Consider the following 16,536-nt stretch of genomic DNA (forward strand, 5'->3'; position numbering starts at 1 on the left):
TACCCCTCTTATTTGCACTGCTGTGTTTTTAGCTCTAGTTCTTCTCAGGTAGGCTGAGGAAAATACTGGGATTTATATTCAGACAGAACTGACTACTCCTACATGGCACATTAGCGAGTACTTAAGGCTAGAAGACACTTTCTCTAGGACTCTTTATAGGCGGCTTTTTAACCAAAATGGCTTTAAGTGCTGTACAAAGTTCAAAACTAGTTTGGTTTTATACCAGATATAAAACTATCCAGAAGAATGCTATGTCAGCATTTTCTTAGTTTGGAGCTAGAACTGTCAACATCATTGCCTGAACATAAAGTGGTCAAGAAATACCGTTATATGGGTGTGAGAGCAGTACCACAGCATTAATTCAAAAGCTTTTATATGAATGTAATAAATGTAAAACGTTTAAGAAAGCTCCCTCCCCCCCCTCCACAGTTTAATTTTTTTTTTTTTTTATTGATCCAGCCTTGAATAATTCTGCTCATTTGGTAACAGTATCAGGCAAAAACAAGAGCAAGTGCCATTCTGCATTCCAATATGAATCATTCAGTAAAGTTTTGCAATATATACATTTTATCCAGCTTCTGACATTATAGGTCATCATGCCAATGGAAATTTTTAACAATACAATAAAATCCTTAAAATGGAACTGTTTATGAACGTAATTCAAGAGACCAGACAATTTAATTTCTGAAATTTATATCACTCATGTCCATAATCATTTTACATTTCACACTTCATGCTCTCAAACATTACCTTAGAGAAGACTAAATCTTTTTGTCACATATACTATTAAAGACACTAGCCCGGTTTATAGAGTTACAGAAGACTACAATAAGATGTAGAATTTAGTAGGTAATAAGTTATGACATTTGCTGACTAAAACAATATTCAATCTACACTAATGTTTGATCCATTCAAATACAGTAAGTATTTGGATGTTATATACTAACCATTTCATATACTTACAGTGCAAAATAAGTGAGAATTTTTTTCCTGAGCATTTAGGAAATTAAAATCCTTTTTCTTTGTCATTGATTGCAATCCATTTAAAATATACTCCCCATATACCTAGGCTTGTCAAGACTGTACAATTAAGACAGGCAAAAGTTTGTAGATATCAGAAGCCCAATCAGGAATCAGAAGGGTTATTGAACATTTCTAAATTTGTCCCCGTTTTTCAAGTCTAAGGATATAACAGGATTTTGACTTATACCAAAAAGTTCAGAAATTACTTTTTTTTCCATTGACCAAACACTCCAAAATGTACAAACCACATGCCTTCCAAAACAGAGAAACAGCCTCTATTTAAACAAATTGTAATACATATTTCAACTTACTATTCTGTAGTTAATGTAATGCCCAGTGAGCTGTGCCTCCAACAGACATAAGAGAATAAAACTTTCAGGAATGTATTTTGGGCATTTTGTAAGGAAGCTGGATTCCTTACAAGGTCATCTTTTTCTCAATAGCTACAGACCATGAGTTTCTAATTCAATCTTCTCCTCTGTTTGCAAGATATCAGGTTCTACTGGAGGAACAGGTGGTCTGAGTATAACCTCTGGACCTCCACCATAGATCGACTGAAGAAAATTCCACGTTTCTTCAGATATTTGTCCAGAATCTGCACCTGAAAACATTTTTAAAATTTTAATTACTATTTAGAATAATTCTTTTGTTATTTCTTTGAAGTCCATAACAGATACAAAAAGAAAAAAAATATAGATTCAAATTTAAAACCTTAATCTGAATTTGTGCTTTATCTCACACCAACTACAAAACCCAATGACATTATTTTGTGTTAACTTTATACTTCTTGATTCTTACAACTACCTGCTCTAAACTATCCAAATACTTAACACACCTCAAGCATAAAACACATGAAGGTTCTATGATAAACACATTATCTGATACGTATCAATCAAGATGACAACTTGTACCTCTTGGTACACAGGAAACAACGATTCATATTAATGTAAGGATCTGCAGTCCCATCAATTACACAGTAAAGTTCAAGGACTCAAGATTCTTGTTTCATCAAAGACATTAATATTGATAGTAAAGAATAGAAGTGCGAGAACCACAGTGAAATTCTCAGAACCCCAGAGAGAAACCACGATTAGAACATTAACAGCCCCACTAATGCTCCTTGTATGTAGCACTGATGGGTCAGCCTGATTGCTTTTTGTTCACTGATTAAAGTCTTTGTTTATGATTCTGTTCCTCTGGCTAGAGGTCCTTCTCCTGTCTCAGGTCAGCATCCAATAATAATTTCTGACTTTCCATAACCTTTTATAGTGTCAAAGGGCAAGGGAGCATCAGCACTTTACCCCTCTAGGTTTTAACACAAGGATCCTCTCTGATATAGTTGAAGTGATTTCTTCACACTAACATAGGCAGAGATGACAAATTTCTATTCTATCTGAATAAACCCCTTCTTTAAGCAACTCATTAAAAACCTGCCCTGCAGCAACTTTCCTCCAATATCCTTATTATATACTATTAATTTGTCTTGTTAAGCCTAATTTCAGCACCCTCCTACTTAAAAAAAAAAGCGTGCTGTAACAAGAGGACTTCTCCTATACTCTTCTGTCCTCACCACCTGCTCCAGTGTGCCTATTACTGTACTTTACGTATAAAAGGTTTCCAAAAAGGAAGCGTACAAAGGGCTGCACATTTGTTTAGCTACACTAACTCAACCATGCAAAGCTTCATCTGGAAGTCATGACGCAGATCCTATGCCAGTACTAATGACGTTATACCTCAGTTTTACTTATTTAGGTTCAGGTACTCAAAAAAACCAACTCCATCTCTGCAGGCACAGGAGCAGATCTTCACTCTTATCCAGATTCCAGCCTTTCTAACAGTCGGGTTTAACTGAACAGGCACAGCAAACTAAGCACTGGGATCGGGACCACTGGATCACAGACGTATGTAATACTGTACACTATTTAGTTGCGCTCCCACCTCTTCTCTCATGACTTAAAAGACAAATTTTCCACAGCCTATTCGCCTTCCTTTCTACCCAAGTTCTAATTTGAACCAATGTAGACAAAGTTAAGTCAACAACTGGCTAATCTGCTATCACTTATTGATTCTAAAACAACTTTTTTTTTTTTTTTTTGCTACATATCAGTGGGATGCTTTTACTTGAATTCTAGATTAGTGCTTAAATCATTAAAATGTACTGCAAAACTCATGAGTGCAACAACTCATTCTTTTTTAAATACGCTCTTGACATTTTACAACTGGTGAGGTTTATGCAGGGGCTAGTGGCCCCCAGTGAACTGCAATTGGTAGGTCCACTGTATGCTGCAGCATTAAGTTAAATCAGGAAAAAATCCAGTTAAATAAAGGTTAATCTTAATGCTGCAATTTTTTTTTTTTAAGCTGAGCTACAATGAATTTAAATATTCATATTAAATCTAAAGTCTTCATAAAGCAGGCCATATTAGAATTTTTTTCTCTGTACCTACACATTTCAAATAAATGGTATTAAGCATCTGATTGTGAAGAATAACTAAGAAATCTGTATCTTTGCAGGCTAAAGAAGTTTTTGCAATGTACAGTGGCAAATAACTTGCAAAAAAAATGAGCACCAGCATTTATTGCAGTTTATTTCCCTGTGTCAGAAGTAGCTCTCAATTCAAATTAGGTTTCAAGATTCAAATAACTACATACAGATATTTGACACAGTTTAAAAGCCAAGCATCTCCCAATTGACATTAAGAAAACTCATACTAAACCAAGTGATACAAAGCCAAAGCACACTTTCACCATTTTAAAGTTACTCTGCACTTCCTTCTACACTCTCATCTGTACTTGGATTAGTCTATTACAGATACTAATTCTCTATTTTAAGCATAAGCTGCTCCCCCCAAAATGGGCACAACACAGATTCACTAGGAAATGCCATTTTATGATAACAGTTAAAAAAAATCATAATAAATTTTCCAAACTTCAGCAAATATATCATAAGGAGCCCAAAGCTGCAGGAATAGTGGACACCTACCTTGTTTTAGCACAGCATTTCCACATTTTGTTACTGCGATCTTAGCATTATCAATAGGACCAGGAGGATCTAGTGTAACAGAAAGATGATTAAAATTGGGAGAGCTGAAAACAAACGGCAGGTTGGAGGTGCTATTTTCACATGGAAGGAGACATAGCTTGTTTGATTACTGCTTGTTCTTGTCCTGCTTAACAGTACATTCTAAGTTGTTAAAAGCTAATAATAATTTTAATTAAGAGCAAGTTTTTTAAAGCATTCATGATTACAATAAGTCTTGAAGCAACGCAAAACACAAACTAATCCTAAGTCCTAACCCTAGAAAAGTTGTCCTAGAGCAGGCTCGGACAAGACTGTAGAACATTTTATCAGTGATTCCATTTCAAAACTTTAGAGGCACCTAAAGTAGGCTAAAGTGATATTATCATAGTTGTTACTCACTTATCTATGAGTTTAGGTTGTGACAGTGAGGTCACCTTTCCCCCAGAAGCTGTAGCATTATCTATCAGTTTGCACAAAATCCATCCTCCCTTGTACTTCGATCCAATTTTCCTGCTGCTGCTAACAGCAAACCCCCTGCAAACAAGCAACATTCTTTCCACAACTATCCCATTATCCATTCTTGTGAATTATTTGACTATGTTCTGTAATTTTGTTCCTGGATCTATTTGTAACCTATAAAACCTGTGTCTTAGATGTTTGTTTTAAGAGCTTTTGTTGCCTTCTCTATCTGGTTCTTCTTACAGCCTTCTATAAAAGCAGAAACAATTTAAACAGTACCACTGCATGACAACAAAAAAGAAAAAATTACCCATATTTTGAAATGGAGCACAACTTACCACTGTCTTTACCCTTTACAAATCCTTCCCATTCTCTGAACCATTGCATACTAATGCAGTAAAACGTTGATGGAGATTCTTCTTCTTGGAATGCTCTATTAAGCTGAAAGGAAAAAGAATCAGTGTTTTTCTGCCCCCCCTTTTTTTTTTCTTTAAATTACTGAATTCTTTTAACCACTGGAATTATTAACAGCATACTATTACACTGCTACAAACATTTTAAAGAACTACTGACCATCAGAACTGTAACGACCTGGTGCATTCCCAAGGTGAGATTTTGATGTAGTGGTAGCCTTCATATTAAAAGATGATTTATTCTTTACTTGAGAATTTATTTATTTATTTATCCTGAAAACAGCAAAAAGTTCTTCTTAAGCACAAGTGCTTACCCATCAAACACTACTGGATAATTACTGTGAAGGCTGAACTTTCAAGTTGCAAAAGAAAGCAGAAAACTTAGGTTTGTAAAATAAAATAAAACAATGTTTTGAAAGGTTTGCCCCATAATTTTATGGAAGGTTCTTTGTGTGATGAGCTATATCTTCATCTATGTTTGTTTTTTCCCCTAATACTTTGAACAGATGCCAGTACGATTCCAAGAAAGGCATGGTGAACTAAAACACTGGGACTTTTCATGACTCTTCTTTGCTTCGATTTAAAACACACAAATATTTTCTGTTCCTACTATTTTAAAATTTAAAAAAAAAAAAAAAAAAAATCACATACTGGTTTTCTGAGTTTCTGTTGCAAGGCAACGTGACTGTATAAATTACAAAAAACAGCTAAGTAAAGAGTCTCAGTTGCATTTAACTAAATTTGTTTCTATCATTGTAAAAAAATATTTTTTTTATAATTAAGATTTCAGGAAGTTCAACATTTTATTCTTTTTCAGAGACTACAGATCTTTTTACAATGTTATTAAGAAACATGCAAAAAGTCACTTAAACCTTTAAAACCATTATGTTTTAGCTCTGTAATAATACAGCTATACTTCCCCCTTGAAGCCATGAACCTAAGGCATCAACACAACTTCTTAAGGTTTCAGATAGAATATGTTTTGCAATCATTCCCTAAAGCAATCTTTATAGACGATAACAGAATTTTCTGTCTGCTAACCAGTAACAATACTTGCACAACACTGCACGTATAATCATTGTGCATACTGGAAAAATACTCATCGCTAAAGCAAATGAGGTTGACTCAATGTTGTTAATAATAATTACTATCCAGTGGTAACCGAGACTAAAGAAAAATCAATTACTAAAAAGTTCAAATAGCAGTTAAAATATGGAAAAGCTGACACAATCTCTGAAGTGTGATTCAAGCACAGGCAGAACTGAAACAACAGCTGCAATTCTGTTTTTCTATCTCTCGTGAATTAAGGTAGCAGAAATGGGACTCCAATATCTCTGCATTTATTTTCACTGAAAACTTCAAAACACATTTTTAGTTTAAGAATTACAAAATTATTACTACTAGTTTTTTTATCAGACTCACGCACGTAATCTAACTCATGGAAAATATAGTAGCTGCTTGATATTAATTTTACGGATCCATTACAATACTAAGGTATTTCCTTCACACTGAGTTATTTGTTTGTTTATGCCTCTAATGATATTTTTAAAATTAGAACTAGAGATAAAGATTATGATTAACTTTCTGCTGGCACAGTATTATTGCACTTAAACTTTATCGGATTGCACAGAACAGATCACTGGCAGTGTATAAAGAACAACCGCTCATGTGGCTGCACTCTGTTTCCATACTATAAAAAAAGCAATTTAAGAAACACATTAAATATTTTCTATAAGTACATTTCCATATCAACAGTTATGTGGGATATCACAAGAACGTTACTGTTGCCAACAGCAAAGAGATTCCATATAGGTATACAGATATTTAATGAAGTCCATTTGCTACAGGCATCACCTATGCACTTCTGGTCACCCCTTGGGTTAAGTCATGAATATCAGCTGATGTCAAAAAGCAGAATGAACAAGTTTACTTTTTTACCCGAATAAACATTTCCAATTCATTTTTCCTTCTTTTTTCAATTCTTTCAGACTCTATTTGGCAGGTGTGACAAACATACAGATGGTTAACAGCTGGTCCTCCTCCATACCTGCAGTAAAAGTAAAAAAAACATTAACCTTGTGGAAAATACCACATAAAAAGATCATGCACCTATAGACATCGCAAGTGTCAGCTTCTTATAATATGTAACAGAAATCTGATACATGCCAGTCACACTGACCCACAAACGCCATAATCTATTTTCCTAGTAATATTTTGTAATCCATCCTAAGACATAACCATTTTCTAAGTTCTGACTGCCTAAAGCCAGTACAAACCATCTCAAATTCTGCAGTATCACATACTTCAAAAGGCATTACTATGGGAAGAACATGTCAGTGAGCAAGTATTCTGTTATGTATACACCATGTGTGATTTTATTAAAGGCCTCTAAGAAACAGCTTATGGAAATGTTCCAGCCAGTTCTATCTTAACCATGTTCCTCTATTCCATTGCAGGCTCTTCATCAGTTTGCTACCTCCCTGACACCAGCCTCTAAACTTGTTTGTTGTTTTGTTCTTAAAAAGTTATTCTCCATGACCCTTCTCTCCTTATTTTCCTTGTGTGAAACTGCATACATGGAAGTCTTCAGGGGCACTGAGAAGCGCAGGAGATATATACATACACACACATTGAGAGCAGCCCTGCCAAGAAGGACTTGAGGGTATTGGTAGATGAAAAGCTGGACACGAGCTGGCAATGCGCTCTCGCAGCCCAGAAGGCCAACCATACCCTGGGCTGCATCAAAAGAAGTGGGGCCAGCAGGTTGAGGGAGGGGATTTCTCCCCCTCTACTCTGCTCTGGTGAGACCCCACCTGGAGTACTGCCTCCAGCTCTGGGGTCCTCAGTACAAGAAGGACATGGACCTGTTGGAGCGGGTCCAGAGAAGGGCCACAAAAATGATCAGAGGGATGGAACACCTCTCACCTACCACTTAAATTGCACCTCTGAAGATGACATTTTGTCTTTAGACTGCACGGGTCATTTCACAAGTTTTTAACTGAAATAGGTCAAGTATGGATTATACTATGTTATATAGAAGCAACTCTGACCCCAAAGTATTGGGAATTGAATAGTAGTGCCACGTGAGCAGCAAAATAAATGTGTTTGGGACACAGACTGGCAATTGGCATCCTAGACGAATATCTCCTTTTCCTTAATACTATCTCAGTAGAAGTCAGCTTCCACCATAGTTGACTTCCTCACCCTAAATTCTCACCCACTGCAGCCATGGTACTCTCCCATAATTCCCAGATAACAGCAAGACAAAAAGCAAAACGTGGTTGCTTCAGAGCTACTCTGTGTTGAAGGGTGCATCCGCCAGTCAGGAAGCCAGACAGAACAGACAAATGTTAGCAATAACAATTCATACCTCTTTTCTACCTAGTAGATTACTCTCAAAATCTGGAGGACCCTGCCATCTCTGGGACTTCTACCTCTCTATCAAATGACTGACGTTTGACATCTTGTTAAAAAAGTTTATAGAGAAGGGAAATTAATGAGAAGTTTAAAAACATTTTCGTTCAGATTTAACAAATATTTCTGCATACAGAAAACAGATAATGCCTTTGTTGGTTGGAAGAAAGATTCAGTACATCTAGGAAAGTGGAAATAAGCTGGAAATAGTATTGTTTCTTTTCTTCACTTGTGTCCATTGAAACTAAAACAAAAAAACCTCAACCCTTTAGTTATAGCGCTTAGGTGGCAGGAAATTAACAGTTAAAAATATTTAATGCAAGTGCAATACTGAGTCCTTAAGGTCATCAGCAAAGCTCTTCTGCTGCTTTTTGTTACTTTAAAAGGAGATACCTCTTGTAAGAATCCCTCCTTTATAAGCAAGCACTTATACCTGACCTACATTAAAAAGTGTGGAATAGTTATAGGGAACGCTTAGATATAAGTTATTTTGAAGCAGTACTGGCAGCTGAGGCTATGGATTCAAAGCCAACATAAAAGAAAAGCTGTCTCCGTCCAACAGAGAACAGGAAGCTGATACAGAGAGCTCTTTAAAAATACCTCTTGCAAAGCGTACTTCTGCTGACCTACTTTGTATCACAATGTACATACCATATATGTTTATTGCTTTAATACTCAAGTATTATCCCAGTAACACACTACTTTACGTAGGCTTTTAGCATTACTTTGCACAAGCAAATTATATAAATCGGCCATTCACAATCCCTTCACTTAGCTTTGTGCCTAGAGTGTGTATCTATCTATCTATCTATCTTTCTGATTCAGTAATTCTGAAGTCTGTGGTTGCTGCTTGGCACATGTTTGCTCTAAAACCGTATCACTGGGTTTTTTCCAGTTACAGTACAGAACTTACCTGCTATACAGATTATCCCATATATTTTGAGGTAGCATTACAACTAGGTCCTCTATGAAGCTAGCTTTGTGTGGAGGAACACCTGCAGAAACAGGGAAAAAAAAAAAACCAACTTGTGGATTTTATTGGGAGAGGGGGGAAGAGACTATGTTAGATGTATCTAAATAAAAAAAAAAAAACAAAACAAAACACCAAACCACAACCTTTCAATGAATTCAGAGAAATCATGTGAAATGAGTTTTACCACAGTATAATCTGTTACTGTATTTAAAGAGACTACTCTAATTTTACTCTTTTATGAGGCTGAAAAGTTTATAAAAAGCAGAAGCAAACTACATGAAAGATTAAAATTAAAGGGCTAGAATCCTTTTCAGATACTGATTGCAAAAACGCTTCTTAAGGTATACAATTAAAATGTTAGAGTGATTAAATATTTTGTTTATGCATGTGAACACATTAGCAAACTGTCTATTCAAAATTCACTTATTTGCTGTAGACCTTTTTGAATTACTTCAAACAACATGAATGCTTGAAAGTAGTGAAATTTTGAGGGAGGCAGAAATAGAGGAGCTTGCAGAATTAGCAGCAGTGAGTTGAAGCACATGGTAAGCAGCAATGTGCTATGCAGGAATTCTTCTGAATAGGGCAAATTTAGTAGTTCAGCCACTCGTACAACAAGAGTCATCTGCTGTAACCCTGCGAAAGGAAAGGCACAGCCACAAGGGCTCACATGTACACACTCTGCAAATTGCTACAGGGGCACAACATTCCTATGTTAAAAGTTTGGTTCAGCAACAGGGGCAGCACCTTTAACTGCTAATCTAATACAGCTGTATTTTTTATTAGAAAATAGGTAAAAGAACACCACATAGTAATGATTTCTTGGAATGTTAGCACTCAAATATGGATATTTACTCAAATATGTTTTTCTTAATGTAATTCTCTCATTTTTATTAACATTTAGCACAAAGAAAATTTTTATGCTCCTATACAAAATATACAAAATTACTACTCTGTTTCCACACTGTTATGCATTGGATACTCTGCACCAGACCAATTTCTTGTTCCGCAGATTTCAAACCTTCTTGTTGCTTCTAGCATGTAGCTGAGAAAAAGATTTAGATTGGCAGACCAAAGTATTAAGGATGGTGATAAAGTGACCGGATTTTTAAAAATGAGAACATACATATTTAGGAAGCAAGCAGATAAGCCAAACTGTTCCTCTTTAAGAATCAAGAAAGCTTATAAACAAAATCAAATGTGCAGAGAAAAGAAAAAAAATTAGAACTTCACACAGTATCATCTCCAACTAGTCAGCTACTAAAATGAGAGAAATCATTTACTTAGAAGTTATAGTTCTAATTTACCTAAGAAATTACAGAGGTTATAATATGAACTTACTATATTCATAATTCCTTTAATTAAAACAAGTGTACATCCCTATATAGCTGCAAGTCAACAGACAAATTCTTTTTAAATGATACTCAGTCTCACCTCCATGCATACAGAGAAAGTCATTATTTGAAATTGGTCCTGGCTCTGCAAAAGTCTTGAATTTATTTAACCACTGTCTGGAAACATAGAACTGCAGAAGACTTGGTTCCATCATATTCAGTAGACCTGATATCCTCCGTCTCTCTCTCTGTGCTTCTTCACTGCTCTTTCTATTACCGAAATAGAAATCATTAAACAAATGTATATCCTTGTGTACAGCACAGATAATTTACTTTGTGAAAAGAAAATTGTACTTTCAAGTAAGTTATCTGGGCCTTGTCTATACTTCAAAGTTCCACTAGCATGAAGTAGTCGACTTACCACGTGAAAAAACTTGCACCTTTAATGCGCAGCCAGAGCCACCATCTAAATGTGTGGGAGGAACCTAGACTGTCACATTACAGAACTGTGTGTCACAAGAGTCAGTACAGTTAGTACAGAGTGGGAAGGGCAGCAAAGACTACTTGCTCTGTTAAACCTATGCTTGTCCTTAGTTCTGATAAGCCATGGCACAGGTGTTATCATGCTTATGAGAACTTTTGCCTGCTTAATTCAACAGCTCAAAGACCCCTGACAGTTTCCATTCAACCTAAAGCAAATAGTTGGACTGCAACAGAGACAGCAGACTATACCGCAGAGGTGGTTACTACCACAGGAGAAGAAGATAAGGCTCTGCCCACCTGCCCATTTCCTCTATGCATCTTTTGAGCTAAAGCTTTGCAAGCTGTATGCCTTGGGCGGATGTTCCTTACTTACTCTCAGAAGTAAGGTTGAACAGCAAGTAGATCAGGTAATTCCCCTACTTCTCCTGTATCCCTCTACTGTTCTTATTGAGGCTGTTGCTGCTGTCCAACTGAAGTACCTCTGCTCCTCTATTTTTAGATTGAATAGAATATCTCTTCTCTGAAAGCAGGTTTGAACCATACATTCCATCCTCCAAAACCCTCACCTGAAACTTCACTCAGCATTACACAAAAGCTGGGCCACCTGAGTTAATTTACAGAGACGAATTTGACTCAAATAGCTGATAGAAAAACTTCAGGTAGACCTAATGGCTACAGCAACAAGGCTATTTATAGTATAGCAAAACAAGACTAAGAGAGTAGGAAAAAAACCCAAATGCTATGAACCCAATTAAAATACATTACCTGTTTAAATTCAGATCAAAATTATTTAACAAAAACCTTAAAAGTCTGGAAATGAAATTGAAGTAGCTAAGTTCACTTTCCAGCTGTAATTTAAAAATGCATACATATGTCCACTAAGCTTTCTAAAATGCAGTGAAAGAACATCTGTTTTGTGTGTGTGGTAGTGTTTTGTGGGTATATTCTTTTTCAAAACCAAATTTTATGAATGCTATTATTTTATAATTTATTTTAATATGTTTGCCCACAATCAGGTACAGTGTTCTTTCTTGGCAATACAGCATGACTTCCACATTCCTTTTAAAAGACCTACTGACTCAGACCTACAGGCTTAGCTCAGGCAGTGACAGGTACAAGTACTCCTAATGAAAGTTTAAACATTCTCAGAACACATATCATTTCTTGTGCAACTCTGACACAATCTATTTTGCAGTCAACTTCTAGTGGAAATTTGATCTGAGTACCAGAAATCTAGAATTTGAAAATTGAGTTAAGTTGCTTTTATTATTTCAAGTACAAAAATTCCTTAGACTGAAGATGATAACAACATGACTTCTCATGTTTCATTTCAACTTTCAGGAAAAGACGAGCCTATAAATTCCCTGAAATTAAATTACACCACAGTAAAACCTCTATTGTTCACATCCCATCTGCTAAAGACTTTCCACAATACACTTTAGAGCTTTAACAGTTGGAGTCTGTGTGCAAAACCTCCCCATGTGCAGAATTCCTTTCCTTTAATTGAAAACAAGGTAATTAGTGGCCAGTTCTAACAGTTGCTTAAAGTTCTCTTTCTAGTCATCTTACTATACTTTATTTATGCAGATTTAATTTTCATTTTAACTTCTATACATGTTTTAGCAGTGACAAAGCAAGTGTTAAGGACATAACTGAAGGATTAAGTCTCTCTCCAGCATAGGCTTTTCTGGTTCGTCAGATTCTTCCATTATAATTCTTGTGGGGCAGCTAATTTCTGAAAGCTGCTCAACTGCTTAAAAAAGTTATTTACATACCTGACTAATATGAGTATGATTGTACTTTTAATTTCTTACCTGTAGAAGAGAACATAGGCTTCTGCATTTTGCACTGTGGATTCTGATACTTCTGTGACACTCTGGTCATCAAATTCATACCACAAATTATTTAAATTGTTGCGACAATAAGCTATATAATGTCCACCTAGAGTGTGAGAAGCAAGAGTTATTAAAAAAATGTCCAGAGCTGCCCATTTTACTTCCTTTTTATGTATTGCATACTAAGTCCAAAAAAACCAAGTCTTAAATGGGACAAACATTAAATCATTAGCAGACAGGACCTGGATACTAACTTCTGTCAAACTCAGGATCAGCTTTTTTTTCTGAATTTCTATCAGCTAGTAGAAAGTTGAACACTACTTTCAGCATGTTCTTGAACACATCAAATAGCCTGTTGTCTAGTGAATGCACTCCTGAACCATGATATTCAAATCAGACTGTCTGAACAATTTACCCTAATCAGTTTCCACAGTGAACTCTTTTCGAATTTTTGTATGCTTTATAATAGAAGTTAGCATAGATGTCTAACAGCTACGTGATATCAAGACCATACTTAACTATGTTTTGAAGACTATTCAGAATATGTTTTAAATTATTACTATTTTTAAATACATTTTCAACTGTCAATAATTAAATAATCAAATATCTACTGAACTGATTGCGAGAAGCATCATTCAGCAAGCACTAAATGGGAAGATGAAAAAGCATCCAGAAAAAATGGAAACAACTTAATCTAAACAATGGATACCTCAAGTTTGGGGAGTAGGAGGGGGTGGGTAACTTCTGTAAAAATCCGTGAAGTTTCTGGTTTCAAACTTTTCGTTCTGCCATTTTCCAAATCTTATAAATACTGAAAGCACTTGGGCAGGAACGAGCTTAACATATAGCAATAAGACATTTATTCAGCTACTCGTCACTACCCATAAATAGCAGTTACTGCCTGTTTTGGGGTTAATTGGCAGCGATCACCCAAGAGAACATCTTTGAAAAAAATTACTGGCATCTTTGTGGTGCTTTGTGAACTCTTTCCAAAAAAGTAAGGCATACAAAGCATCAAAACTCTAGACAAACAACAGCTGTAGAACAGCCGATCAACTGGTCATCTGCTGGCATGTAACATTATTTGTATATTTATACTGTTCACTTTCAATAATGCATGTAGGTGTTTTACTTAATATTCCAGGATCTGTTAACGTTTTTCCACCTACAATTTTATTCAGGTATGCCATACAATTTCAAAGATGTGTCAACTCTTTAAGAGCAAGCCATCTTATGGCTCAAGGCAAAAATCACAGCATTTATCTTTCACATTATAACTACCAATGCTCATCTATTTACCCTTCAGTATATAGATATCATCCTTAAACAGAAGTGCTGATGTGAATATCAACTGCAAAGACCAAACAATCAACCTCATACTTACTGCTGGCAGTTCCATGATGGCAGATGACAGATAAGAGATCATAAGTCACTATTTGAGCTGGACTGTCCTTCGCAAGGAAAGGCTGAAGATCAAGGCCTTCCAAGGGAAAGGACACATGGGTCCCAATTTTTGTGGAAAACATTAGTTCATGTCTAAATCTTTTGAGATGAATGCACAATATCTGTAAGAAGGATCGACAGATTCACTCAAGAACTATACATGCTACTATTTGATATATAATAACTACACTGTGCATGCCATCTTTTCCTTTTATCATCCCCAAAGGGTCACTTTTTCCTATAGCTTGAGGCAACTATTATAAGCTCTGTGTTCTACAATTTATTTTTTTTTTAAATCAATTGCAGCTCAAGGAGTTAGAAATGAATTTGTAATTCTCGAAGACATCTTACCAACATTATAAAAAAAAAAAAGAAAAACCAAACAACAACAACAAAAAAAAAGCCAAAAACCCCCACAGTCCTGAACAGTTACTAACACTGATGCAGCAATGAACAACATACCTTTTCTCTTCCTCAATGCACCTACTGCACAATCTTGTCACAAGGGACATTAATTCTTCCTGATTATTGCAGCCATCAACTCATGTTTTGAGGTGTAAGACTGGATTACTTTTAAAACGTAAAGTTACAAGCGTTACTTATAGAAAAGATTTCCAGTCTGGCTCTGGTGTTTAATTCTATGATCTACAGTATAAATAAGTTCTGCAGGCTGACAGTAACAACATAGAAAAACCCCATCCTTCTAACTTTGCTTTTCATGTACAAGGTTTACTTTCTTACATGATGAATAATGAAACATTGCTCACATTCTTAAAACAAATGCCAATATGAAGATATGCTTTCATCATATAACATTATAAACACAATTTACTCCATGCAACTCATTAGTCTTACCACATTCCTAATCATGCAGAAAAAGTGCTTTAAAGTGCATGTAGTAACAGTACCTCAGGAAATTTTTGCACTTTGCAGAATTTCACTCCATTTCTTAACCTAAGCAAAAAAAAAAACAAAACAAAATAACCAGTACTTAGTTCTGAAAAGGTTTTATTTTACTGTGCTAGATCAGGAAAAGTCTAAGCTGAACATTACACTAGTAAACCCAAAATATTTCTGGAATGTAGACTAGACATGGAGTAGCCAAAATGATACAAACAATGACACTTCAGAAGACAATCTGTACTGCTGAAAAATTCAAATCAGCAAGTACAGATAATCAAGTTCCATCTAGCTAAGTTTGTCTTAGCACAAAGGAAAGAACTTTAAAGCTTCACTAAAGCTGATTATTCAGCAAAAGAGAAAAAAGAAACCAACTAAGTTTATTTAAGAAATTACCTACAGCAGATCACCAGTTACATAGCAAGGAATAACACTCCTTTTCCATAAAGGGCTTTGAGCAGTCTTCAGACCACTTTGGTTTCTTGGTTCTTTAGTATTTAAAGCCATAGTATATTTATTTATTTTTAACTGAAGTTAAAAGTTTTAACTTTCACTGAAGTGACCTACTGCATATCAATGAAAACCTGCTAGTAATATAGAGGGCTGAAAGCTTCTATTTTATCAAAAACAATTTACAAAGGTCTAAAATTGTAAGGAACATGAAAAAGAATTAAGCACATTTGGCTTGCAATATGGTACAGCGAGTCAGTGCTTTGTGACTCCTGCACCTTTGTAATACTAAGTTTCTGACAGCCAGAACATAAGGTAGTATCAAAAGATTAATAGCACTGCGACATATCCAACAGAAATAAATGCCTCTTGACTAACAGAAGCATTAAAGCACTCAAATTGAGACAAGTTAAAACAAACAAAGGTAAAAGCCAGCTTACTTTTTACACCTTCCACAGCTGTACATGTTATCACCTGCAAATATCAGGGAGAAGACAAACCACCATTATTTTCTAAATCCAAATAGTTACCCTTCCAGAGCATACATTTGGTATGTAAAAGTTTCAAGGGAACTTATCTTTAGGTTGCATTCAATATTTAACAGTCATAAGAGTGTTGACATAGCAACTAAACAGAAAGGTTCTTAGGCTTTATGCTTTCAACTATGAGGCACTACAGCATAATCTGAAGAGACAATGCTATATAATTTACAACGGAAATAATTTACTAAGTCCAAATTAAGGTTACGAGAATGAGTATTAATATAGTGGTTTTTGAAATTTTTATG

The 16,536-nt window shown here is 35.5% G+C and overlaps 1 protein-coding gene across 3 annotated transcripts in view; it reads right to left on the minus strand.

The window, feature by feature from the left end:
* Nucleotides 1–444: 444 nt before the first annotated feature.
* The window catches only part of USP33 (ubiquitin specific peptidase 33), a 44,466-nt gene continuing 28,374 nt past the window's right edge, over nucleotides 445–16,536 (minus strand). For all 3 annotated transcript variants that reach the window (XM_082313501.1, XM_082313500.1, XM_082313502.1), the window contains exons 16-25: nucleotides 16,190–16,223; nucleotides 15,308–15,353; nucleotides 14,341–14,521; nucleotides 12,936–13,062; nucleotides 10,739–10,908; nucleotides 9,245–9,326; nucleotides 6,856–6,964; nucleotides 4,843–4,945; nucleotides 4,007–4,075; nucleotides 445–1,624 (exon numbers count right to left, since the gene is read on the minus strand). In XM_082313501.1, coding sequence (XP_082169627.1) covers nucleotides 1,467–1,624; nucleotides 4,007–4,075; nucleotides 4,843–4,945; nucleotides 6,856–6,964; nucleotides 9,245–9,326; nucleotides 10,739–10,908; nucleotides 12,936–13,062; nucleotides 14,341–14,521; nucleotides 15,308–15,353; nucleotides 16,190–16,223 — 1,079 coding nt within the window. In that variant the 3' untranslated portion in view covers nucleotides 445–1,466. The remainder of the gene's footprint in view (nucleotides 1,625–4,006; nucleotides 4,076–4,842; nucleotides 4,946–6,855; nucleotides 6,965–9,244; nucleotides 9,327–10,738; nucleotides 10,909–12,935; nucleotides 13,063–14,340; nucleotides 14,522–15,307; nucleotides 15,354–16,189; nucleotides 16,224–16,536) is intronic.

Source organism: Platalea leucorodia (assembly GCF_965183815.1).
Source record: "Platalea leucorodia genome assembly, chromosome: 5".
Taxonomy (NCBI): Eukaryota; Metazoa; Chordata; class Aves; order Pelecaniformes; family Threskiornithidae; genus Platalea; species Platalea leucorodia.